General features: G+C 59.3%; 1 protein-coding gene across 4 annotated transcripts in view; it reads left to right on the forward strand.

Annotated features, from left to right (window-relative positions):
• The first annotated feature begins 2,282 nt into the window (after positions 1-2,282).
• Positions 2,283-26,349, forward strand: part of NOL4L (nucleolar protein 4 like) — a 120,464-nt gene continuing 96,397 nt past the window's right edge. For 3 of the 4 annotated variants that reach the window (XM_045529451.1, XM_045529453.1, XM_045529452.1), the window contains exon 1: positions 2,946-3,044. In XM_045529451.1, the coding sequence (XP_045385407.1) occupies positions 3,006-3,044 (39 nt within the window). In that variant the 5' untranslated portion in view covers positions 2,946-3,005. Of the gene's footprint in view, positions 3,045-26,349 lie in introns of all 4 variants that reach the window. The other variant, XM_045529450.1, reaches the window with a different exon arrangement.

Genomic DNA, 26,349 nt, shown 5'->3' on the forward strand with positions numbered 1-26,349 from the left:
ATGCTCATCTTCTTCCTTGAATACTTTGCAGCCCTTATGAAGGAGAAAATGGCATTTATTGGGCACCTGGTGTAGGCCAAGCACTCTTCATCCCATTGAATCTTTATGTCTATAATATCCTTCCCATTATACAAATGATGAAGTCAGAGCTAAGTGACCTACTGTGGTCACTCAGTGACCTTGCTCTGGTCACCCAAATTCGGTTGAGAAGCAGCCAAGTGGGACCTATGAACATGAAGACTACCATGGCAAATAGCAGTCAGGATTCAGTTCCAAGTCTGTTTGTCTCTACTCGAAGCCTATGTTCTTTTCTTTATATGATACCTTCTGCCATGCCAGAACTCAGCCCAAGATTGACAACCAAGATTTTAGGTTCTGAGAAGCCAGCAAAGACCCAGATTGGATGGAGAAGTGATCTGGCTTAGTGGTTTTTGAAGTGGATCTTGGAACTGGGTAGGGAGACCTGGGCTCACACAGGGACCCCACTACCTAGGCAACAGGGTGCTCTTGCTGAAAGTGAGCACTAGCATTGCCCGGCTAGAGCATCTTTGCTCTCAGGAAGGGAGTCAGCTGGAGGGATAACTGTCGAGGGACACACTGAAAAAAGTCAGGGCATGGGCTTCCAAATCATGCGGAAGGCCCCGCACCCCTGGGGCTGGTCTTTGGGTACTGCCTTCTCCTCTCTGAGTGGTCACCTCTTAAAAAATGGGCATGCATGCCAGCATAGATCCAAAAAGAGCTCTTGGGAAGATAAAGAGGAAAAATGACTGTGGAGTTGTTGGTGTATATAAAGTAACATGGAAATGTAAATTATCTAAAAATAATCTCCTATGTGAAATGCAGAGAGAGGTTGGGACTTGGAAGACCTCTTGGGTTCTTTCAGCATTTGTTGGCACCTACTATGTGCCAGGTGCTGTGCTAGGGCCTGGGCATACAGGGATGGGTCAGATATGGCCCTGAGCATCTGGAGCTCCCTGTCTACTGGGGGCAGTGAGCCAGGTACATAGAATGTTGGGAACCCTCCCAGTGGGGTGAACGGGGAAGACTTTGTGTGTTACATGGCAGGCAGCAGGAGCCATAAGCTGAACATAAGCTGAAACCCAGCCCTCCTTCCTGCATGACCTTGAGCAGGGCAGACCACCTCCCCAAACCACAGGCCTGCATCTATAAAATGGGGCTGTCTCCTCTGCCTTCAAGTTGCCAGGACATGGCACACAGTATGTCCCAGGGTAGGGGACTAGCCAGTAGTTCCTAGGCAGAAAATGGTCCTGCACTAGCCAAAATCCGGGCCTCAGGCCTTGGGTGGTGACTTGCCTGCAGGAGTGTCATGGGGACATGAGTGTGGACCCCAGGGGACAACAGGGAGGGAATCGTAGCAATTTGTCATGACCTGTTAAGAAAGGAGGGCAGAAATCCTCAGAAGTTGGCCTGTGCTTTTTATTCATGTTGGGAATTTCATTAAGGGGGAGGAGACCAGCTCTACCCAAGGTCAGATCTGCCCAGGTAGGAGGGGGATGGTGGGGCCACCTGAGTTTATTCAGCAAAAGATTCTAGGTCAGGGTGCACCAGGAAGGCAGGGTCTCTCAGGATGAGTTAGTGGGTGTGTTAAGGGTCTTCTGAAGCCCTGATGGGGTTGGACTGTGTGAGGCCTCCAGCAACTTCCCTAGGGTCTGGGGCTGCCCAGAGCAGTGGGGCCGGCGGAGGCAAGGCTGGGCAAACTTCGGGGAACTCAAGGTGAGGCAAAAAGAGGGGAAATTTGAGGGCTCCGAAGGGTGGCGATTTGGGGTTCCTCAGGGGAACATTGCTCTTCTCGCTTCGGACTCACATGAGAGAGGTCAGGCCAGTTGAGGGAGGGAGGAAAGGAGGGAGGGGAATCCGCACCATACCGCCTGGGCCGGGCTAAGTTGGGCAGGGCAGCCCGGGAGGCAGGGATGCGGGTGGCTAGGCCGGGGTCTGCGCCCTACTCCCGATGGGACGTTGGTGTCCGGGCGGAGCTCGGCCTGCGAGGCTCCGGGCCCGGCCCGGCCAGATGGAACGCGTCCCTGGACTGGGCACTGCGCGCCTGCGGCTCCTGCCCTCTCGGCGGCTGCGGGCGCGGCGGCCCCCGCGCCCTCAGGGGCCGGGCCAGGCGGGGGCTGGGACCGGCGGGCGGGCGCGGGAGGAAGGGGGGCGGGCGGCGGCGAAGGCTGCGCCGCTCTAACAGGTGGGATCCCGCGGCGTGGTGGAGGCGGGCGCGGGAGGAGGAGGAGGAGGAAGAGCCGCGGCAGCGGGAGCCTGAGCAGGAGCAGGATGAGCCGCGCAAGCTGACAGCCACTGCTGCCGCCCGCGCCCAGGCTCGGTCTCGCTCCCCGCGCTCGGGGCCGCTCCCCGCCTCCCGCCTCCCCCGGCCGCCCGCGGGGCGGCCCGCCCCCTCTGCACCTCCGGGCCCGGAGCTGCCTCCATCGCTCCTGCATCCCGGCCGGGGGGAGGAGGAGGCGGAGCAGGAGGCGAGCCGGAGCCGCCGCCGCCAACGCCGCCGCCGCCGCCCGAGCAGGACAGAGCGCGCCGCAGCCCCGCGCGTCCGGCCGCCGCCCGCGCCCATCAAGCAGCCGCGCCGGAGCCACACCGCGGGACAGCACCGGCCGCGGCGCGCTCCGGCCCGGCCCAGCCCGGCCCAGCCCAGTCCCGGCACCGGGCGGCCCGGCGGCCGGCCCGCCCCCGAGGGCGCCGGGCGCGGCGGGAGGATGCCGAAGCCGACGCTGCTGCTACGCGGGGGCTGGGAGCGCGAGCGCAGCCCCGGGGACTCGGAGCTGGGCCGCCAGTTCCGGGACTGGTGCCTGCGCACCTACGGCGACTCGGCCAAAACCAAGACGGTGACACGCAGCAAATACCAGCGGATCGCTGAGGTCCTGCAGGGCGGCGGCGGGACCGGCGCGGGCAGCGGCCCCGCGGCCGGTGAGAAAGGCAAGTTCCAGTTCTGGGTGCGCTCCAAGGGCTTCCGCCTGGGCAGCGGCCGGGAACCCAAGATGGGCCAAGTGGTGTATGTGCCGGTCAAGACGGGCTCGGTGAGTGCGCGCGCGGCGGCCACGGGCCGGTCCCGCCGCTGGGCTCGGGGCGGGCGGGCGGGCGGGGTGGGGGTGTGGATGTGTGTCCGAACGTGTGTCCCTGAGGTTGTCCGTGTGTCGGGCCCGCCGGAGGCGCACGCGTCCCTGCTCACCCGCCCTCCCCAGCTCGCCTGGGCAGCGCTCCGGGTTCGGGGCGTCCCTGCCCCCCTCCGCGCCGCTGCCCGGGCCGTGGCCGTGCCGGTGGGGGGGCTGTCCCGGGCTGCTCACCCTAGCATGTTCCGTCCTCCCGTCCCCTCCCCCCGCCAGCAGGCGGCTGCTCCGAAGCCCTAGCCTCCCCCCCGCCCGCCCCGGGGCTGCCTGTCCCGGGCGCCTCGCGCTCCCGCCCCCGGGCCGGCTGGGCGGTGTGTGTGTGTGTGTGTGTGTGGAGGGTGGTGCCGCGGGGGGTTGGGGGGAGAGGGAGGCAGGGGCAGCCACGGGACGGGGAGTCCTCTGGGCCTCCCAGCGCCAGGGGAGGGGGCCAGCCTGGGCGCTGTCGCCCCGACCCCACCCGGGGCTGGCCCGGGGAGGGGCGCCCGGAGCCGCAGCCTGGCGCAGGAGCAGCCTCCCGCGGGTGGGTGGGGCGCCCCCTCAGCCTCCCGGGCCCCTCGCTCCCCCCTCCCTGGGACGGGGGCGGCCTGACCTATCCATCCCCTCCCCTCCCCCGTCCCCCGGGCCGGCCCGGTCCGGGCGGGGTGGCGTGGGGGAGGGGGCGGAGAACCGCAGCCGCCAGAGGGAGGAGGCAGGCGGCCGGGCGGGGGCGTCCCCTCTGGCCCGGGGCGCCCTGGAGAGGGCGTGCGGCGCGGGCCCCGCGGCTCCCCCGCCGGGACCTCATTGTTCTGCAGAGGGTGGGGGCTGGGGGGGCGGCCGTTCCCGGGGCGCTGCGGAGCTTTGAACTTTCCGTCGCCGAGACCCTCCATTAGTGCGTTCCGCCCCCGGCCCGGCCGGGCCGGGCCGGCCTCCCTCCCCGGCCCCCCCCATCCCTCCCCGGCCTCGCCCGGCCCGAGCGAGAGAGCGGGGCCGCCCCGCGCCGGCCTCCCTCCCTCCCTAGCTCCCCCGCTCCCCCCTCCGCGCTCCTCCCCCGTCCGGCCCGCCCGCCCCGCGCTCAGCCCTGTCCCTGGCCCGAGCTGGCTCTTCACACACAATTGATTCGGTCGTTACGAAAAGTGCACTTGTCCCCTCCCCCTCCCCCTCCGGCGGCCGCCCGGGCCGGGCCCGCGGGGTGACGGGGCCGCGAGGGAGGGAGGCGGGAGCCAGGGAGCGGATCCGGAGGCGCCTCCCCCCGCGCCCAGGGGACGGGGCTGCAGGCCGCGGGGAGTGGGGAGCCGTGAGCGCGGAGGGCGGGCGGCCCATCTGCGAGGAGCGCTGATAACCGCGCTGCGGCCGCCAGCAGCCCATCTGCGCCGCTGCCGCCTCCGGCCGGACGGGGAACGGGGGGCCGGGTCGAGGGGCGCGCCAGGGCCGGATTCTCGGAGGGGGAGGCTATGGCAGTGTCCCAACCCACGCGAGTCAGGGATCCCCCCAGCCTAAATCAGCACTTTCCCCCAAACCCAGGGCGGCTGGGTCATTGTCCCCTCCCCAATCCAGTGAAGGACCCCTCCCCCAGCCCAAATCAGTGCCCACTTTTCCATATGGGGGTGCGGGTCATTGCCTCTCCCCAGCCTAGGTCAGTTCTTCCCACCCTGCCATTCAGTAGCCCCCCTGGGTCTGCCCATATTGGGTCAGTGCCCCCAGCCTGAGTGTGGTTTTCCTGAGGTCAGTGACCCACCAGATGGTTGGCTGGGTCTGTGCCCCCTCCCTGGGGTCAGTGCCATCCACCTTCAGGGCTCTCCAGGTGTGTTCCATCCCACCCCCTATCCTGCTCTTTCTCCCCAAGAGCTGGAAGTCTTGGCCCAACCACCTTCTTAGTCTAGGGCAGAAGCCTCCTCCCCCCCATACCCACTCTTGGAGTTGGGGAGGTGACCACGCCCCAGACCTGGCAGCTGGCTCACTGGTTCTCTGTGTGGGTCGACCTCTCCCCTAGGGAGTGGGCATCTGGACCAGCGTCTACCCCCTTAACCACACAGCTGTCAAGGCGGAGCAGCACCCTCTCTCCCTATCCAGGCCACAGGCAGAAACTGGGTGCTAGGCCTGGGCCCCAGGTCTTGCCATCCCAGTTGGTGGCTTCAGATACTTCTTGAGGCCTACACTGGCCTGCCCTGCCTGTCCCTGGCTGCAAGGATCTCACCAGTCTCCACCCTGGCTCTCAGACCAATAATAAGCCCTCCCCAAGGGACCACCTGCCTGGGAGGCAGAGAAAGGGGACCCAGGCCTCCCAGTCCAGGCTGCCAGGAGGACGACAAACACAACAGACATGCCCTCCCTCGACAGCCCGCCCTTCGAGCTCCCCTGCCTGGCCTGCTGTCCCTAGAGAGCCCGTTAGTTACCTGCCACTCGCCCAGCCAGCCGGAGCCAACACGGGAGATGCCCGAGTCCTGCCACCCCCATCTCCAAGTACCTTCCTGGGGCCTGGTTATTATTTTTATATTTCCATTTTCCTTTTCACTGATCTAAGAGGAACAAATCCTGCTGGGAATTCTGGGGCAACCATGGCCTCTTCCTGGGAGAGGCTGAACGGGACCTTCTTTGAAAGGTGCAAAGGACAATCCTTAACTTCACTGGCCTGCACACATGCATGCGCACTCGCGTGTGCGCACAAAGACACACACACACACACACACACACACACACACACACACAGTTATCTTTGCCTCTGGCGTCAGTTAGGAGAGATCCTCTAGTTTTGTCATGGGTGGGTTTTTGTGAAGGTCATTGGGCCATAGACCTTTGTCCAAGGCATTGGTCTAGTACTCATAGGCCTCGTGGTGGGCATCGGGGTAATGGGGTGGGGGGGACTCTGCCTGCCCCTTGGTCACCCAGCTGGTAGGGGCGGTGGACATAGCTAAGGATATGATGGGGAAGCCCCTGGGACTTCGAGGGAGGGCAAGCAGGCAGAAAAATTTCAAAGAGAAGATGTAGGAGTTGGGTCAGCAGCGAGGGCCCCTGTACGGTCTCTGTCCCCAGGATGGCCGTGGTGTGTCATGCTGCTCTCTGGCTGCTCCCACCCTGGGCCCCCACCCCCTTCCACAGCCATATGTAGTGCTGCGGTCGGGCCCCTTTCCTAGTCCCGGGCAGCCTCGGGTCGATGATCTGACACCACTTGTCCTGTCCCATCTGGCCCTGAGCTTTTCTGGGTGTGTGTGACAAAGGCTTAATCTGTCCGGACGGGCCCAGGGCAGAGAGGAGGGCGAGGGGAATTACACTCTGCAGGGCCTCCTGCAGCTGGGGCCTGGGTGGGGGGTGGGGCGGGGGGGGGTTCCAGTCGAAGCCTGGGAGAGGCAAGTTGGTCTTCAGTTTGCAGGTTGTCACAGGAAATAGAAAGTGGAGGCAGAGGACTGAGGGGAGGAGGGCGGAGTCCTCCACAGGCTGCACGGGTGCTCATGGGGATAAGATCTTTTTATGACAAGAGCCAGCCGGGGCCTCCTGGCTGGGCAAAGCCTGGTTAGGATTTATTATTTCTTGTGTTTGGCCTGCTCCAGCCACTGTGGGCTGCCAACCAGGGGAAGAGAACCCCTGGGAGGCAAGACCCTCCAATTCCGTTCCAGTGTCAGCCACAAAGTGAAACAACCCCCTTCCTTTTCCTCTGGCCTCTCAGAGTGGGGTTGTCCCCAGAGCCAGTGAGGGCCACAGGTTATGGCTGAGGTGGTGCCTGGGGCCGTTTGTCAATTCCAGGATCAGAGAGCCCCAAGGCTCCTTGGAGATCTATGTTCTCAGCCCAACGTTACCATCTTCCAGATGGTAAAACTGAGGCCTCCAGAGAGGGGAGGTTTCCACTGGAAGGGAGCCAGGACTGGACTTAGATCTGTGTGCTCCACCGTGGCTTCCTCACAGGCCTGTCACATGCCAGGAATCCCACCATTAGAGGCCCGTTTCCCAAGGGGAAGCCCCACAGTTGCCAAACTCCACTCTCAACACCAGGCTTTTGCGAGCCGGACCCCAGGTGTTCCACTAGCCAAATTGACTAATGGTGGTCTTTTCCCAGTTTGTGACAACGTTCATTTAGTGGAAAGCATTTTCAGTCTTAAGTCTTTCTCCCCAGAGCTTTTGTGTAAACCTTTGGCACCTGCGGCCGCTGGTCTGGGCGGGAAATGGTCTCTGACTTAACACTGCCTAATAGATGCTGTGACCTTCGGTTGAATACCTCAGTGTTTCCTGGTTTTCTCCAAATTATCAGCACAGCTACTGTTTTGATCACCTACTGTGTGCCTGTCACTGTGCTGAGGCACTGATAACACATCAGTTTATGGGATTCTCACAGTAGCCTAGAGGTCAGTGCTGTGGTTATTGCTATCCTTCCGATGAGTATACTGAGGCTGAGGGAGGTTAAGTACTTCCCCTAGGCCAGGCTGTTGACAAGGACAGGCCCTGAGCTCAGTACTGCCTTATGCGCATCTCCCTTTTGCCCCTGAGGTGTCTTGCAACCTGATCCAATTTGAAAACATAAGCCCCTCATGACAAGCTTTCAGTCCATTACACTTTAGTCTGAATTAGTTTAGAAGCATCCCTCTGGTCAAGATGTCTGTATTCACAGGCTGGTGCCTGGGGCAGGATTGGTACAGTGGAAGATGTCTGGGTGCTTTCCTGGGGCTCACTAGAATGGGTATGCAGTGGGGAGAAGGGAGGAGGACTCTGTTGTCCTGGGCCCTGGGGGACTTTAGGAAGAAGGTTAACAGAGATACCTGGCATAGATGCCATTTGAGTTTCTCATGAGTGGCAGAAATGAGCCCTCTTGTTAATTAAGCCTCCGTGATTTGGGTAACATGGTCCTGGGTTCTGAGGGCACTGCATTTTGGAGTAGGGTCATTCTGGAAGGTCAGGCTCTGCCTTCCTGGGGCCTCCCCTCTAGGTCCTGGGTCACTCTCTGCTAAGGAGTGGGGACAGCACGCACTGTTCTTCCTTGGGTAAGATCTGGCGTGAAAATCTCTTCTTTATGGCCCCTACAGGCTGCCTTCCCTTCCCTGAGTGCCTGGGAGGCCCATCTGGAACCCTGAAATGCTGCTGGGAGGATTGGGGGACAGGGAGCCTGTGGCTGGGGCTGTCTAGGGTTGAAGGTCAAGGGCATCAGACAAACCCGAGCTTCTCCAAGCTGGCTGTTACCTTAGAGGTTGTTGGATTGAGTACTCTGCATGTGCTCATGTGCTCATGGGGTAGAACATGCATGTGCATGTGTGTGCGTGTGCAGAAGCGCGGCTGTGTGGGTGTGACCATGCCTGTGCCCCTCCGTGTGCAGGCTGGGGATGATCGTGTGGACGCGTGTGCCCGGGGCAGTGTGCGGGCCCGCAGGTGGAGCGGCTCGTCCGTGCACTTGTCAGCGTGTGGCTGTGAGCGTCTGTGTGGGCACCCAGGGTGTGGGCGTTGGCAGACCACGGGTGTGACTGTGTGCGCTCACATGTGCGAGGTCTGGATTGGAAAACCCTGTCTCTCCGGCAGTGTGGTGCTGACAGGGGTGTCCTTCATCGTCACCGAGTCAGCCTCAACTGCAGCCCTGGCCCCTGCTGTCCCTGGGGCCTCAGCAGCCAGCTGAAGCCAAGTGTGAGGGAGGGAGCGGGCAGAGGAGGCACTGCCATCTCCCCATCCCCCTGACAGGGGCCAAGGCATCTCTTTGGTCCAGCCTTCTCGCCCCCCACAAAGCTTGTGACCTTTGCTGTGGTCACATAACAAAGCGCAGAGCCAAGCACTGTTGGGAGTGGAGTGGGTCCTTCTGGGATAGAGGGCTCTGAGCTTGAAGTGATAGGGCCAGGACCGATGGGGTCCCCACCTAACCCCTTCCTTGCCGTGTGACCCTGGGCAAGTAGCCTGCTGGCCTCTCTGAGTCTGTTTCCTTGCCTAGAAAACAGGCTCCAAAGCTCCACTCCATGGCAAACTGGATTTGAGGATGGGGCTAAGTAATGTGCTCAGGGTCGCCCTGATAACCTGTGTCAAAGCCAGGCCTGGCCCCAGGGCCCCAAAAGCAGCCAAAGGAGCAGGAGGAAGCTGGTGACAGCCCACCAAGGCCAGTGGCTTATTAGCACATGGCCTCCTGAGTCTACTTGGACACAGAGGGGAGGCGAAGGGCCTGGGCTTTCAAGCCACGGGACCCTGGGTTCAAATCCCGGCTCTGTCCTTTTATCAATCTGACCTTAATTTTCTCATCAGTGAAATGGAGCTGGTAACCGTATTCCTCCCATAGCCCTGGTGGGAAAATTATTGCCTTAATGCATGGAGAGCCCCCCAAGTGTGGCAAGTCTTAGAAAATGTTAGCTGCTTCGTGGATCTTGCTGAGCCTCCGTTTTCTCATCTGGAAAATGGGAATGATGATGAAAGATGTTGTGGGTATTAAATGGGACGGTGGCCATGAAGCACCCAGCCAAGTTCCTGGCACTGTAGGTAGGCAGCAACTAGTTCCCTAGAGATTGTCTCGGAGTCATTTCTGTGTCTCCAGTGCCATCCGGGCCCTGGGAAGTGTTGAATGAAATTGAACAGAACTCCAGAATAAGTCTTGGTGAGGGACGTAGGTGTGGCATGAGCCCCCAGAGCTGGGAGCTTGAAGGCTCAGGATCCCTTGCTGTCCTGACTGGCCTCTGCCCTGCTCTGAGCCTCAGTGTCCCTAGTTACCATGGAGGGAAGCCTCCAGTGGTCCCTCCCGCCTCAGAGTCCCTCCTGGGTGCCAGATCCCTGAGGTCAAGGTAGGGTGCTGGAGGGCTTTACCAAGGGCTGGGGGGCACCTGCCGAGTAAAAGGAGGACCCTCTCACCAGACCCTCCCCCAACCTTCCCACCCCGACCTAGCTCCCAGGCTGGGAACCCGGGTTACTGGGTTCTGGGTTCTCAGGGAGACATAATGCCGTCTGTGTAGTGGTTGACATAATGACTGCCTCCTTCGGCCAGGGGTCTGAGCACATCTCCCAATTTTTCACACCCCTGCCGTGCACCAGACACTTTATTTCATTTAATCTCCCCTGGGGTCTGTGAGGTAGAGGAGAACTTGGTGCCAGAGAGCCCAGGGAACTTCCCCAAGGCCCACAGTGAGCACATGACAAGGCTTGGGGTCCAGGGCTCTGTCTGGCCCTCTGAGCCCCAGGCGTGGGCGCAGGGGTCCACAGGAGGGATGGCCTCGGGGGTGCCCTAGCCATCCACCCCAGGCTCATGGTGCATCCTCGCCTGAGGGCACTGCACACTAGCAGCCCAGAGCCCAAGGCAGCCCTCCCACCTGCCCAGACCCAGCCTGGTGGGAGACAGATGCCACCCCTCCCTCTGGCCCACTCCCTGCCACTCCCGTCTCTGCAGCTGCAGGCCTGGCCTGGCCTGGGGAGACAGAGCAGAGCAGGTGGGAGGCTGGGCCTGTCCTCACACCCTCAAGGTCATCAATCCCTCAGCATTCAGTCCTCTTGGCCACCCTGGGACATGGAGCCCCTCAGCTGCAGATGGGGAAACTAAGGCAGAGTAGAGGAAACTCGTTCAAGGTCCCACCAAACCCCAGAGCTGGGTGTGAGCCACAGTCTGGTTCCCAAGCCTGAGTCATTCATTCATTCCCTCCCTCCCTCATTCTTACCTTGCATTGCCCTCTCCATCCCCCAGCTCCATCCCTCCCCTTCCTGGGGCCACCCCTGGGACTCATTTTTGACTCCTGTTTCTCATACCTCCTCTCCCTCCCCATCCAACCCATTTGCAAATCCTGTTGGCTCCACCTTCAAAGCACACCTCAAATTCTGCCACTCCTCACACCTCTACTGCCCCAGCCTGGTCCAAGCCTGGAGAGGCATCAGCCTCCCCACTGGGCACCCTGTGTCCACTCTACCCTCCACCGCCATAATCCCTGCTTCACACACACTGCTGGAGCAAACTTTGCAAAAATCAAGTCAGATTCTCTCCCTCCTCTGCTCAGAACCCTCCAACACTCACTTCTCACTTGAACCCTCCAAGACTCTCGTCTCAGGAAGCAAGAGCAAGAGTCTTCCCTGTAGCCTGCAGAGCCCTGCGTCACCTGGCCCCCACCTCCCTCCTCTCTCCCTATTCATTCGGCCTCAGCCATGGGGGCCTCCTTGCTGTTCTGCAAACAGCCAAACAGTCCTGCCCCAGGGCTCTTGCACTGGCTGTTCCTTCAGATCTCTGCTTGGCCAGTTCTTGCTCCTTCTTTGGGTCTTTGCTTGGACGTCACTTCCTCAGAGAGGCTCTCTCTGATCCCCCAGTGAGAACCACCTTAGATCCCTTGGATCCTCTCCCCATCTCTCTTTTCTACTTAATTTTTCCTCTGTAGCCCGTATTGCCCCTGACATTGTATGTATTTTACTAGTTTATATGTTTAGGATCTGGCTCCCCACAAGGCTGTGGGCTCCCCCAGAGCAGACCACATCTGTTTTGTTCACTGCTGTATCCCCAGGGCCCAGAATAGCCCCTGCCTCTAAGGGGCTCCCCATGGGGCAGGGGGGGTAGAGCGGACGCCTCTGCTGGAGTCTGAGGACTGTGCATCCAGCTCTGTACTCTGGGGCCCTCGGGAGCCCCAGGGCACAGACCCATCTTCCTGCCCGAGAGTGTCTAGGAAGTCCTTGGGGAGGTGACATTTGAGCCGGACCTTCAGGGCCAAAAAGAATTTTTCAGCTAGAGCAGAGCGCAGGGAAGCTCATCCCAGGGAGTGGGACCTATTTTGGCAGAGTCAGTGCATTCGGAAGAACGTTCCAGGTGGGGTGAGGATGGGTAAATGGCCAAATCAGCTTGAGAACCGCTGTGGGGTCCTGAGGGGATGAGCTGGGGAAATGGGGGCCAGGTGGAAGAGAAGGCTCTGGGAGGCCAGTCAGTGCGTCACCATCGGGGACAGCAGGGAGCTCGCAGGAGGTGTGTGAGGGAGGGAGACGAGGTCAGATTTGGGTTTTAGAAGGAACCCTCGGGTGCTATGGCAAGAAGGCCGTGTGCTCCGGAGAAGGAAGGACAGGAGGACAAAAAATAGGGAGGTGAGGGGAGAGGAGGCCTGGCTGGTTTCCTCAAAGGACAAGAGGTTGAGTGTCTGGGCCTGGGTGAGTGGGAGGTGGGGGCGAGGGAGCCTTGGGGGTCACCGTTGACCCCGGGATTCTTGGGTGGAAAGAGGGGAGCTTAGGAAACCGGGACCTATGGGCAGACGTGCAGATCTGGGGTGAAGACTCGGGACAGGTCTGGGGGCGGAATCCAGGGGTGTCCTCAAGGCTGGCAGCTGGTGGCAGTGGGAGGCCGTGGCGACTTGGTGATTCAGGCCACGGTGGGGCCAGCTCGGGCGTCATCGTGTTCACGGGCCCCCTTTCCAGCTTGGAACCTTCCCCACCCGGCTGGGACCCGACGCAGGCTCCCGGGAGGCCTGTGCTTGGGTGGATGACTCATCGTTTTCTCGGCATCCCCGGCTGAGGAAATGTTCGAGGAGGTGTGGGGCCCTTCCTTCGGCGGGCCGGGCCCTGCCTGGGTGCCGGCCTGTCAGGAGAAACGCACTCGGGCCTTGTCTGAGGACACCCCACGGGGTGTCTCCAAGAGCCCCTGGCTTCCACAGTCTTGCACAGTCCTCAGCCGCCCCGAGAGGCTGTTATGACCCCGTTCTACAGGTGAGCAAACCAAGGCACAGCCCCTGCCAGCCACCCAGCTAAGGAACCACTTGGTGCTTCAGTTTCTTCATCTGAAAAATAGGTCCGATGCTCGCCCCTCCCCTGCAGGGTTGCTGGGAAAACCAAAGGAGAGAATCCACGTGAGATCTTACACAGCGGATTGTCACTGTCATGCGGAGGGAAAGGGGGTCTGCCCAGGCAGCAGGGACTCACGGCTGGCAGAGCAACCACAGTGGAGTGCAGAAGGCAAAATGGCCAAGGACATACCTGCGTTTGGATCCCAGCCCTGTCACCCGCTGTGTGGTTCTGGGCAAATGGCTTGTCTGCTCTGAGCCCCGACCCCTTCTGTATAAGCGGGTGATAAAACCCACACCCTGTGGGGGAGTTGGGAAGATGGCGTAAAACCCAGCCTGCCGGGCAGGCCACGGAGTAGAGTCTGCTGCTCGGTCTCGGGGACCGTGGAAGAGCCATCTCCCCAACGCCAAGCTCTCAAAGCTGCTAGGAAAGCCTGGGCAGAGAGGAGGGGAGGGAGGTAGCTCAGAGGGTTCAGGCTGGGCCGCTCCACAAGTTCGGGGCCTCTCTGGCTGTCCTGGAGGCTGGACCGCAGCAGGCTGGGGAGTGACAGGTTTTTTGTTGATTCGAGGCCCCTGCAGGTCAGCAGAGCAGTGGAAATGTGAGGCAGGGCTGGGTCCAGGCTCTCACTTACTGCTGTGCAATCTTGGGCAAGCCACCTCCCCACTTCCAGCCTCAGTTTCCTCATCTATGAAATGGGGTGATAATAGTTATGGGTTCAGTTATACTCCCTTCTGTACTATACTGTAGTATAGGAGCATCTATACCAGGATGTGGGAATAGTCAAGCCCTCAATCAAAAAGAGCAACAGTCAGGATTATGATTTTGAGGGGATCGGTAACTCCTAGAATCTGTGACGAGGCCAAGTGAAGCGGTGCTGCTGAGTGGGGCTTTGGGGCTCAGACCAGCCCAGGGTTTGAATTGAGCTCTATGACTCACTAGCTGAATAACCTTGAAATAAGTCCCTGCCCCTCTCTGAGCCTCAGTTTCCTTATCCGGGGTTGCTGTGGGGAGGTGAAGAGAGACTCTTTGTGAAGCGCTCAGCACAGGAAGCAGGAGCTGTGCTCTCCTTACGCCTGTGGTGTGGCCCGAGGCAGTTAGACCTAAGGACATGGGGTCTGGGGCAGGGGCAGGGAACACTGGCAGTGGGCAGAGGTAGAAGAGAACGAAGTGAGAGTGTGTGCACGGAAACCGGGAGTGGGGGGCGCTTTCAGGAGGAGGGGGAGGTCAGCTGGGTTTGCTTCCTGGATTGGCAGGGCCCCACCCCCAGATCTGGAGGCGAGAAGGCCTTGGTGGAAGCCAGAGGGCAGAGGGAAGGCACCGAGCCAAGGAGGTGGGAAGCAGAGGCCAGGAGTCCTGCCGGTGCAGTCGGGAGTTGGCCGCCGAGGGGAGGGAGGCAGTGGGCTCCATGCGGGGCTAAGAGCAGGCATGCTCCACAGGGTCTGAGAGCCCTGGGTTCAAATCGTGACTCGCCAACCAGCTGTGCAGCTGTAAGATGGATACATCTTAACTTCTCTAAGCCCCCATTTCCACATGGGGACAGTGATATCAACTGCTTCTTAGGGTTGTTGTGGGGATAATCTGGAGTACAGAAAGTACCCCGTCAATGTCTGCTAGAGTAAAAACAATGGCAGTTATGACACAGCCAGTATTTGCCGAGTGCTTACAAAGTGTCAGGCCCTGTGCTAAACGCTATGCACCTGACTCCATGAGGTTGTCCAGACTGGCTACCAGTATGATCCTCAACTGGCTTCTGAGACTTCTGAGGCTCAGAGAGGTTAAGTAACATGCCCAAGGCCACACAGCTGGTAAAAGGCTCAAGTCCCTACTTGAGCTCAAATAGTGGAGAAGTGTTGTGTCCTCAGCTCCCTAAATCACCCATCCTGTTGACAGCAAAGCTTAGATCGAGGGGTCCCCTGTGGTATTACACGGGCTTGGACGGTGGCTGGTTCCAGGATGGGGAGTCAGGTGTGAGTCTGCCTGGCAGAGTGTGCCGACCCTGGGATATGCTGCTTAGGCACAGACAGGATCTGCTGGTAGGGCTCACCTCGGGGGTCACCGAGGGACTCTGCGGTTCAGGGAGGGCAGGGCGCCCGCAGCCGGCCGCTCCACATCAGCTGAGGCCAGTCCGTGTGGGACGAGGCCTCTGCCCTCAGAGGTGGGGCCTAAATGGGAAGGTGCAGCCCACACCCAGGCCGTGGCCAGCTGCCAGCAGCCCCAAGAGGAGACGGATGGCCAGAGCATGGTCTGGGTGGCCCTGGGGAGCCAGGACAGGACAGGGAGCGAGTGCCACAGGGGCTGGGGAGGAAGCAGAGAAGGCTCTTGTGAGGAAGTGAGCCATGACGTGGAGAGAGGAGAGGGCAGGGCCTCCCAGAGGGGGCAAGGGGCACTGTGGACAAAGGTACACAAGAGAGGTTTGTTTTAAAGGGAGTACATGCACAGAATTTAAAATTAAAAAAAAAAAAAAAAAGAAGGAAAAAAAGAAAACCCCAGCAGTCCCTAAGGGAGTAAGAAGTGTCCAGCCCACCCCATTCCCCTCACCTTGTTCCCCTGCCCAGAGGGGTCCAGTCCCTTGTGTGTCCTCCCCAGTATACGCGGCTCTGGAGCTGGGCTACCTTGGGTTGAATCCTGAATCCACCATATACTTGCTGTGTGACTCAAGCAACTTGCTTAACTTCTCTGTGCCTCAGTTTCTATAACTAAAACATGGGGGTAATAATAGGGCCTGCTTCACTGGAGGGCCAGCGTGAGAACCGAGGGCTTCTAAAGCCTGGCTGGGTGCGTGGTGGGCGCTGGCTGTCAACACTGCTGCTGCTGTTGGCCTTATTATTGCGCATGGACAGCCGCGCGCACTGTGCAGGGGGTTGAAATGCCCAGCTCCCCCGAAGCTCAGTCTTCGTGTTTTCTGCCTAGTCAGGGAAGAGGCAGAGGTGAGAGGTCAGCCCGAGGTCAACCCAGTGGCCCCAGACCTTGAGACCAGAGGATGTGCGGGGTTTCGCGTATGCTGGTTGGGCCCCAGGAACCGGTGACTGCTTCATGCAGGGCTGGTGGTTTGGGGACTCGATCCCTGCCCGTGTGCTGGGTCCACAGGGTGGCCGTGCGGACAAGAGTGGGGAGGGGCTGTGGGAAGAGCCCTTGGCCAGGCCCCTGGACAGGGGGGCTCAAGACCTTCCCCTGTGCTCCTCAGCTCTACCATTCTTGGACAAGTTCCCAAGCTCCAAGCCTCGGGCTCCTTATCGGGCAGGTGGGACCAGGCTGCCGTGAGGAGCCAAGGCAGTGCATGGGATGAGACGGAGGATGGGAGTTGTTCACGCGGGACCCCACCTGCAGCTCCCTGCCCTCGGGAGGATTTACAGTTGAGTTGAGAATGATGGAGTCATTGACAAGATCCCAGTTGGGGAGGTTTTAAAGCATAGCTGAGAAGAACCCAGTCCTGGGTTCGAATCTTGGCTGTGCTGCTTAGTAACAGTGACCTTGGGGAAATTAATGAAGCTCTCTGGGCCTCAGTTTCCTCGTCTGTAAAATGGGCAGAGCAATAGAACCTGCCGTTTAGGGGTTGTTACACACAGGAGCCAGACTTAGCCCAGGGCCTGGCTCAGGGTAAGGCTCTGCAGTTGCAGCAGCTGCAATTACTTTAAGGAACTCAGACTAACGTGAGAAACCACCCACAAACAGTGCAGGAATGCAGGCAATCCATTCATTTACTGATCTGCTCAGCAAACTTTGGTTGGTGTCCTGTTCATTCATTCCACAAAGATTTGCAGAGCACCTACTAAGTGCCAAGAGCCATGCTCAGGGCTGCCCCAGTGGCAGCGCACAGGACAGGCTTGACCTCTGCCCTCCCAGAGCTAGGAGGACCAGGTACCCCACTGGCTAGAGGTCGGGGAGGCAGCCTAGGGGCTGGCGAGCTGTCCAGCTGGTTGGCTCAGGCAGCCAGCCCCTGTCCTGGTTGTGTCAAGCTTGTCGAGCCCCAGAGGCCACTTCTGCCTGGAGTCCCCAATGCCAGCCCTGTTGCCCCCATATCTGGCTCCTCTAACCCCCCTTTCCCAGGGAAGTAGCCCTCTGGAGGGTGTGGGGAGTGCAGGGCCTTTTCCATCACTCCCACTCCAGTTCTTGTCACTTCCTCCCAGCAGTAGCACTCCTTGTCCTTCCTCTTGTATCCTCCCCTCGTCACCCTGGCCACAGTGCTGCGTTAGAAATGGAAGCCTGACCACGTTCATTCAAAATGCTCCGTAGCGCACCCATCACTCTCCTTGCAAAAGTCACTGTGCCCACAAGGCCCAGCTCTGGCCCCTGCTCACCGCCCTTCAGCCACACTGGCCTCCTGGCTGCTCCCCTGTACCTCACTGGGCTCTGCTGAAATGTCACCTCCTCACGGAGGCCCTCCCTGACTGCCTTTTCAAAACACCCTTTGTCCCTATCACCCTGGAGCCCCTTACTCTAACTGTGGAGCCGTTATCAATGTCTGACAAATGCTGTATTTTTTGTGTGTGCCTCTTGGACTCTGTGAAGACAGGGATAGTCGCTGTCCTGTTCACTGCTGTGTCCCCAGCACTTAGTGCATGGGAGGCACTTGGTGGTTATTTGTTAAATGAAGGCCTCAAGCCTTTTATTTCTCCTCTTTGTGCCTCAGTTTTCTCCTCTGCAAAATGGAGGACCAGAGTTGCTGTGGGCTGACACGAGGGCTGGTGTGAGGTCCTACGTGCACACAGCCTGCAGTCCCAACAAGGGCGATGTGACCTACCCAGCAAGCGGGCTCCTCCAGTCCTAGGGCTGAGAGAGTCAGAAGGCTGGCAGGGTGGGCTGGGATGGGTCGTTGCGGGCCTCAAGCCCCGGTGGAGGCATTTGGACTCTCTTGGCCACGTGGGAAGCCCAGGTGGGGCAGGGACACAGGCTGTGGGAAGTAGGGAGAGACACTGGCTTGAAGTGAAGTCCAGGGCTGGGGAGATGTGACTGGGTGGTCCCATAATGGGGCCCCGGAGAGTCAGATCTCAGGCACTGGGGGCTGTTGTGTTGCGGGGCGGGGTGGGGGGGGAGGTGTTTAGGGAGTTGAGTCTGGCCTGGTGTGTGCAGGGCAGAGATTAGGGTCTGAGGCCCAGAGGGGCTCTAGATTCTAGGAGGAAATGCCTTAAGTGGGGGCAGAATCTGCAAGAATGAGGGGAGGAAGCCCTGGGGGGGGGTGCTGAAAGAGTGAATCTGAGTCTCCTTCAACTCTTTTTATCAGCTGCTTTGCTCTCCATAAAGGCCTCTTGCCTTTCATTCACTCACTCATTTCTCCATTTAACAGCAGTTGGGTTAAATGGTGCAGTGTTGGGCCCCACAGTTGTGGTTCCTGCCCTGGCAGAGTTCGGAACACGTTGTAGGGGACAGACACGATGTGACTTGGTTATGGTGATGGTGATGATGATGATGGTGGTGAGGGTGGTGGCAGTGATGATGGTGATGAGGGTGGTGGCAATGGGGATGACAGTAGGGTGTCAGCTGACATTTGTTGAGCACTCATTGGGTGCCAGGCTGTTGTAAGTGCTTCCTACGTGTTTGCACACTGGGCTTCGGCAACAACTCGAGAGGCACCGACATCTTACACAACTTGCCCAAGGACCCCTATGACAAAGGGTGGCACCCGATGTGAGCTCAGGCAGGATGACTGACCAGCAGCTATGGCCACCTGGCCACCTGCCACTTCCAGCAAGCAGCTCCCTCTCTCAGTGGCAGGCAGGTCCCATCCCTGCCTCCTGGACCCAACACGGGGCCCAGAACAGGGGGAATTACGTGCGTCTGACTTGCCTGAGCGGGGTTTGAGGCCTGGCTTTGCCCCAGCAAGCTCCATGCAAATGGTGCGCTCACTCCTCTGCCCTCAGCACCTTGTCTGTGAAAGGGCCGAACCGTCCTCCATCCTCCATGCAGGCCACCAAGAAGGCAAGGAACCGCCACCCGTGCTGTGGCAGCTAACGTTTCCAGGGGGAGATCCCATTCCCTAAATTAGTAGGCAGAAAAGCAGAGATTCTGTCCTTAGCCCTGCCTCTGGGATCTGGGATGGGGAGTGGGGCAGGTGGGAGGCCAGGGTCTCTTGGGTGGACACACTCCACACGCCCCCCACCCCCGTCCACAGGCCTAGGAGAAGGGGCTCTTCTCCCCCACATTGTAGACTCCCATATCTCTGGGGAGGGCACAGAAGCAGGGACTCAGGCTTCTGCACCCCCAGTTCTAGCAAACCCAAGAAAATCCCATGCCAGTAAAGAGAGGAGACAGAAACCAGGGGCTGGGGCAGAAGACCAGGTCACAAATGCTACCTCTGTACTTCCTGTGTGGCCCTGGAGCCCACCACTTTCCTTCTCTGGGTCTCAGTTTTATTGACTTGTTCCAATATTTGCTGAGCGTCTGCTCTGTGCTAGGCACTCTGCTCCGGAGACGTAAACAGAAATCCCTGCCCCTGAGAGCTGACATGCTATTGGGGGCTGGCACTGTACAACAAATAAGGAAAACACACAGTTTGTCACATGCTGGTTAATGCTGCAAAGAAAAATAAAGCCGAGTGAGGGGAATCGGAGGGGTTAGGACGGGAGGTGTTAGAATTTAAAACAGGGTATCAGAGAGGACCTTGGTGAGAAGGTGGCATTTTGAGCAAAGCCCTGAAGGAAGTGCAGGAGCAAGTTATGCAGGTATGTGGTGGAAAAGCATTCCAGGTAGACAGAACAGTATGTGCAAAGGCCCTGAGGCAGGAGTGTGTCTGCCAGGTTCAAGGAATTGCAAGGAGGCGTCGTCATCAGCTCCCCTCGACCCCTGTGTTTGGGAACCAAATGCCCACATTTTACCCTTCGGGACCTTGGGCCTTAGAACAAAACGATTTCTGAAACCTCACAGCCCATCGTGGTGAGAGTGGGTGATGTCAGCCTCCCAGGTGGGGCCAGGGCAGCGGCCTTGCTGCCTGTATCTTCTAGTTGTAGAGTGGGTTTTGTTGTTGTTGTTGTTGTTTGTTTTTTTGAGACAATCTCGCTCTGTTGCTCGGGCTAGAGTGCATTGGCATCAGCCTGGCTCACAGCAACCTCAAACTCCTGGGCTCAAGCAATCCTCCTGCCTCAGACTCCCTAGTAGCTGGGACTATAGGCAGGCACCACCACACCCAGGTAATTTTTCCATTTTTAGTAGAGACAGGGTTTCTTGCTCAGGCTGGTCTTGACCTCCTGACTTCAAGCAGTCCTTCTGCCTCTGCCTCCCAGAGTGCTAGGATTACAGCCATGAGCCACCACGCCTGGCCACTGTAGAGTGGGTTTTAAGACCCATGGGGACTTGGGAAAGGGAACACCATCCTCCAGCTCCTCACTCCAAGCAGCTGATTCTTATAGGGCTCTGGATTCGAATCCTGGGACCACCACCTTCCGGCTCTGTGATCTCAGCCAAATTATTCTCTGAGCTTCAGTGTCCTCAACTACAAAGCAGGGGTAGGATGGCTGTAGATCAGGGTTGAGATGGGCCTTACAGAGAACCCTCCAGGAAGTGAGTACTTAAGTGCCCAGCCTCGGGCCTGCCCTGCAGAAGGTGCTCAGGAAATGCTGAAAGCCAAGACCTGGCACCCTGGTGTAACTTTGAATCATTTTCATTCCTGTTGAAAGTTTGTCATATCACTTGAGTCTTCTAAGAAGACTTCCATGAGGAAGAGGGGCAAGACAGAATAGCCCCCACTTACAGAAGGGTAAACTGAGACTGGAGAGGGTGAGTGACTTGGCCAGGGTGACAGTGAGGCAGGGTGGACCGAGGGCTCCTGGCTCAGAGAGCCTGGGGGGCGGAGGGTGAGTGGACACTGTGCATGTACACGCCCCCCCACACCACCTGCGTGTGTGCACCATGCAATAGTAGTGACTTTCAGATTTGTGGTCCCCGAGCAGGTTTTGTAAGGCTTGGCTTGGTGGGTCGGGAGGTCTGTCGTAAGGATGTTGAAAGGCCCAGAGTGTGGGGAAGCCCAGGCCGCGGGCAGGCGGCGTCGGGGGCAGGTCCCGGAGAGAAGAGGAAGAGGTGCCTCATGTGATCGTCCACTCGGTCTGTTTGTCCATCCGGTGTCTGGCCTCGCTCGGCAGGGAGGGCTGCGTCTCCAGACTGCTCTCCCAACAGCCGGCCCCGGCCCTGGCGCCTTGTCATGCAGATGCCCATCCCTGTCAGCTTCTCTGAGCCTCAGGACAGCCCTGGGAGGGGAGGGTTAGGAGGCAAAGCTGAGGGTCAGAGCGCAGCGTGCCTGGCAGGGCTGGGGGAGCCGGGATGTGTTCGGGTCTGCCTGGTCCCCAGTCCCAGGGAGCTGGTGCAGCTCCCACGGTGCTGGCAGGCGGGCTTTGTGCAGGAGGACCGACCCCTTCCTCCCTCGGCCGCCTTCCTGGCCACGGTCTAGCCTCCAGCCCTTGACGGCCGGCCCTGCCCTCCAGTCTCTGCTCCTTTCTTGCTCAGCCTAAACCTTCGTCTGTCTCATGGGGCTCCTGGCCCCAGCTCCCAGCCCCACCCTGGGTCAGCCTCCATCGGGCACTGGACTGACTGACTTCTCCGAACGAGAGATCAGGGAGCTCACCCTTGTGCAGCACCTGAAGCCCCCGGACGTCCTTTCCACAGTGTCCACATGACTCAGGGATTTCTAGGCCCATTTTACAGACGAAGAAGCTGAGGCGCAAAGAGGAAAGATGATATCTTGAAGCATATAGGACATAAGAGGCAGAGCTGGGACTCCAAAGCCCAGCTTTTTCGATGCTACAGCCTTCTGCCCTCAGTTTCTTCAGCTGCGAAATGGGAGATTTGACCTGGACAATCTCAGTTCAGAGCACAGTGGACACTGCACAAAGTCAGCAGCAAGACGGCTGGATTCTCACGCTGGCTCCCTCACTTCCCTGCCGGGGGCCTGGCTGGTCACTTCGTCTCTCTGTGCCTCGGTGTTCTCACCGCTGATGGGGCTGAGAGAAACATCGACCCACGAGCGACTGTGAGGTTCAGAGTGCTCAGAAAATGGTGGAGCCCTTGTAGGAGTCATTTCGGTTTTTGAAATCATTATCTCCTTGTCCACCTCCCCTGTGGTGCTCTGAAGGGTGACAGGGCCATGGTAACGCTCTTTTTTGCTCTTCCTGGGGCGTGGCCGGGTAGCCCACACTGGACAGAGACTGTGTGTGGCTGTGTTGCGGGGACAGACAGACGTCTCGGGAGCCTGCTGTGGCGGGGTGGCGAGCAGCGGGTGGTTCTGGATGTGACGCTGGCTCAGGCTGCACCTGGGCAGGCCAGGGCGCCTTTGTCCCCTTTGTCTCCTCTCATACAAATTAGCAATTACCTTTCCTGCTCCTGCAAGCTCGGCCTTTCCTGGGAGAATTGCTCCAAAACAGCCACTGAGCAAGCAGAAGCCGCCTGGCTAATTAGTGCGTGGCCACTGGGGACAAACTTAGGGCCTAGTGGCCAGAATTGGGGCCACAGCTGCCTGGGGGCTGGTGCCAGCTTGGCCGGGAGACCAGGCAATGTCCTGGGCTCCAGGACATCGTGGCTTTTCTATCATGGGTTTTAAATCCTGGCTGTATGACTTTTCAGCTGTGTGACCTTAGATAAGTCACTTTGCCTCTCTGGGCCACCGTTTCCTCATCTTCAACTTTAGAATAATGTGGATTTTGCAGCCTGGCACCTAAATGGTGCCCATAATCAGCTGGTATTATTATTACTACTGTTAGTGTCACCACTGACACTGTCTTGGGCCTGTGCTGGCTCAGGCAGGAGAACATGAGGAATGTAAGCCCAGCAATGGCCCTTGGGGACCCTGAAATGCCACATTAGCAGCACAGGCAGCAGGGAAAGCCCAGCTAGGCCCCAGGCCCTCGGCGAGAGGGAGGCTCACTCTCTCTGAGTCTGAGCCTCCTTTTGCTCCTCTGCGAGAATGGAATCGTTGCAATACCGCGTGGCCATGTGCCTAGAACAGGGCCTGACCCATAGGAGGTATTCGGTAAAGGGGAGCTCTGGCCCTGCCTCCCCTCCTCACCCCCGCTCCCTGCCCTGGGAACACAGCAGCTCCTGCAGGACAGCAAGGTCAGGGCTGCCTGCCTGTGGCTTGGGTGGTCAGGGAAAGGCCCCCCCGCAGCATGGGGAGGGCGAAGAGGAGGGGATGTTGAGCAAAGGAGAGGAGGCGCAGACGGACCGTCAGTCTGCGGTGGGCCCAGGAGGGTACGAGTCTAGAAGCTGCGCAGGTTGAGGGAGGGCAGAGATTTGGGAGATAGGGCCTGCCTGCAGGACCTCGAGGCCAGGCCAGGCTGCATTCTCCATGCTGGCCTGGCCGGTGACTCCAGGAGGTGGGCTCCCGGGCTACGGAGCGGGTGTGGACAGAGTGTCATGGAGCACAGGAGAAGGAGTCCCCCACTTGACCCAGGGAGTGCTGGGCTGAGGCTCAGCAAGGGGCTAAGCAGGGGGTGGGCATTCCAGGCAGAGGCACGGAGTTGTCATTTAACCCTGGGGTGAGCAGGGCTGCATCACACAGGCCTCTAATGCCTGGCAAATCAGCCTGGATTTTATCTGGGCACTGGGGAGCCAAGGAGGTTTTGGGGCAGGCGGGACTGCGGTCTGACTTTCAGGGTCAGCTACAGCACTGTTAGTCGGGGAGGTTGAGATAGTGAAATTGGAAGCCTGGCTGGGGTGTGGAAGTCAACTTGACACCGCACCCTCCCTGTGTCCGACCTGGGCAGGCCCCATCCCTCCTGGAGTCCCAGCTGCTGCATGTGTCCAGTGAGGGGCCGTGGACCTCCTGCCTCTCTGAGTGCTTAGGGACGAGAACAAAATCATCCTAATGACACCCCTGGGCCCAGGCACCTCGTGGCATCTCAGGGAAAGATGACGGGTGATTTTCATTGAGCACTCACTGTGTGCCAGGTATTTTACACGGGTTATATCACTTCACCCTCAAAACTGCCTTTTTAAGTCCTCCCCATTCATTGAGGAGGAAACTGAGGCGTGGAGAAGCGAAGTGACTTGCCCAAGAGGCAGAGCAGGGACTTGAGCCCAGGCTGGTCTGACACTAGAGCCCATGCTGTTATCCCTTCCACACTGCTGTCCCCAAGCCCAGCCCTGGCTGGGGCGTGGCCCCATCCCCAGCCGGTTCCCCAGGGCCCAGTTAATCCCCTCTCAGGGCCCCCCAGCGTAAGAGCCAATTAGTGCCTGCCGTGCTGGGGGCGCCACACCTGTCCCCCTGCTCTGGGCACCCCCAGAGGCCCAGCCCTGCCCAGATCCTTTGGGCACCACCCTCAGCTCTAGAAACTGATGCTCCCAGTATTGCGCCATTAAGAAAAAGGACTAAGGCTCATTTTTTGTCAGAGAAGCTGGGAGAACATAAAGCCAGTGAGAGACACATCCCAGCGTCAGGATTTTTCCAAGCCTTGGCTGGGCCGCCCGTGGAGCACTGTCTCCCCCCTCACCCCCCCTGCAGGCTCCCTCCTCTCTCCCAGCACCGCCTCCCTCTCCTCCACCTGGCGCCAGGAGCCCCCGAGGTCCCCTGTGATGGGGGCTGCTGGTGGGGCTGGCTGCATTTTCTCACCTGCGTGCGGGTCTGGCTCCAGCAAAAAAGGAGGAAGAGGAAAAAAAGGTCCTTGAGATGGTGACAAAGGTCTGAGTGTGGGCCGCAAGAGCAGCCTGTTTCCAGGCAACTGCTCTACCCTGGGCTCCCTGCGGCGGCGGGCACATCCGTCATGCCTCGGCTCGGCTCGGCGAGGGAGCTCGGCCGCCCAGCAGCCAGGCACACTGCCCATGGCCCCCTCGCCCCAGCCCTGCGGGGGACGTGGGGCCCCTCCTGCGGGGGCCGTGTTAGAAAGCACAGGGTCATCACGGCTGCTGCTGGCCCAGTAGCCCAGTAGGTGCTCAGCCTCAGGCCTGGTGCGCATAGGGCAGAGCTCCCGTCCCTCAGTTCCTTCCGTTGGTCCGTCCATCTGTCCGTCTGTCCGTCTGCCTGGGATGGAACGGTGGTTTAGTACGCAGGCTCCGGGTGGCTGGGTTGAAACCCTATTCCACCACGTACTTGCTCTTTGTCCCTAGGCACCTTGTTCTACCTTGCCCAGCCTCAGTTTCTTCATCTGCGAAATGGATGTAATCATAGTTCTTACTTCATAGGGTTGTCGTGAGGATTCAATGACTTAATATAGGTAATGCCCCAGGCATGGTGCCTGACACATATTAAATGCTGGAGAAATGTTAGTTGTTTCTATTTTTATTTTTAATTGTTTGTAAAGAGACCTGGCAGTGGGAAGCTACCATCTATTGCAATCAGATAGACCTGGGAGGAGGACACGTCTGCCTCGCTTTTAATTGCATGACCTTAGGCAAGTTGCTCTGCGTCTAGGAGCCTCAGTTTCCTCTGGACTAAATTGGGGAGATGATTAATAGCTGCCTGGATACCCTGCCCGCCCCAGCGTGAGTGTGAAGCCCTCTCTCGTGGGGAGGCTTAGTGATGTCGTGTGCCAGGGCCCCACCCTGGCAGCACTCAGTACCCAGAAGGGTCAATGTTGAGCAGTGGGTGCCAGTGTGTGGACAGGGAGAGGAGCCAGACCTGCCAGGGCATGCCCTCGCCAGCCCCTCGCCAGCCCCGCACCCGCCTGATTTCTGGGCCTCTCGGCTTTGCAGGACTGCCCTGCTTCCTGCCCCGTGAACCTGGCCTATCCTTCCAACTGCTCAGCCTCTGCCCTCCCCTCATCCTGCCCTCCACCTCCTTGTGAAAACAACCTCTGAGTGCCCTGGAGCCAGAGGAGGAGGCTGAGAAGGCAGCCCGAGTGCCAGGGGGCTGGGCACACCACCGGCCTTTGTCTGGGCCCCTCAGCAGCCGAGGGAGGCTGGGTCCCCCGGGGCAGGCCACGCTGCCGGCCTGCTGGCGGCTGAGCGAGGCCGCGTGGGCGGCAGGGCCTGGGCAGGCCTGGGCTGGCATCGGCCCCCTGGGACGGCCTGGCCCGCTCGGGCGAGAGGAAGGCCCATGCCTGGGAGGAGAGTGGGATCGCGCTGCGGCTTCCTGTGGCAGCCAGCGTGGGGGTGACTGTGACCTTCTGGGGCCTGATACAGACACTCCTCAGTACCTACTACGTGCCAGGAGCAGTGGCCGCTGTTGGGCCCTCAGAGCTAGGCCACAGATTTGAGTCCCGGAGCCGGGGTCCTGGGTTCAAGCTCTGGCTCCACTGTGACAGCTGTGTGGCCAAGCAGACACCCCCGCACAGGCCTCCATGTGCTGGTCTGCAGAATAAACTTAATCACAGTCCTGCCTCAAGTGCTTCCAGCAGTGCCAGGAGCAAAGAAGGCTCCCAGGAAATCTCCCTGCTGTCGTTACTGTTGACTCTGTTCTTGAGAAGAAAGGGCTGAACATTTGTGAGAGAATCCAATTCAAGAAACATCTACTGAGTGCCTACTGTGTGCCAGCATCCGGGCTGGGCTTTGGGGATACCCAGATGAAAGCCGTGAGGCCACAGGTGTTGGGGAGAGAAGGAAAAGGAAGGGAAAGGAGGTGACATATGAGGCCCTACTATGTGCCAGGCTATTTGCTGAGCCCTGGGAGTCCAGAGAGGAGAGAAGTGGCCCCTGTCCT

This window comes from Lemur catta, chromosome 17 (genome assembly GCF_020740605.2).
Source record: "Lemur catta isolate mLemCat1 chromosome 17, mLemCat1.pri, whole genome shotgun sequence".
Taxonomy (NCBI): domain Eukaryota; kingdom Metazoa; phylum Chordata; class Mammalia; order Primates; family Lemuridae; genus Lemur; species Lemur catta.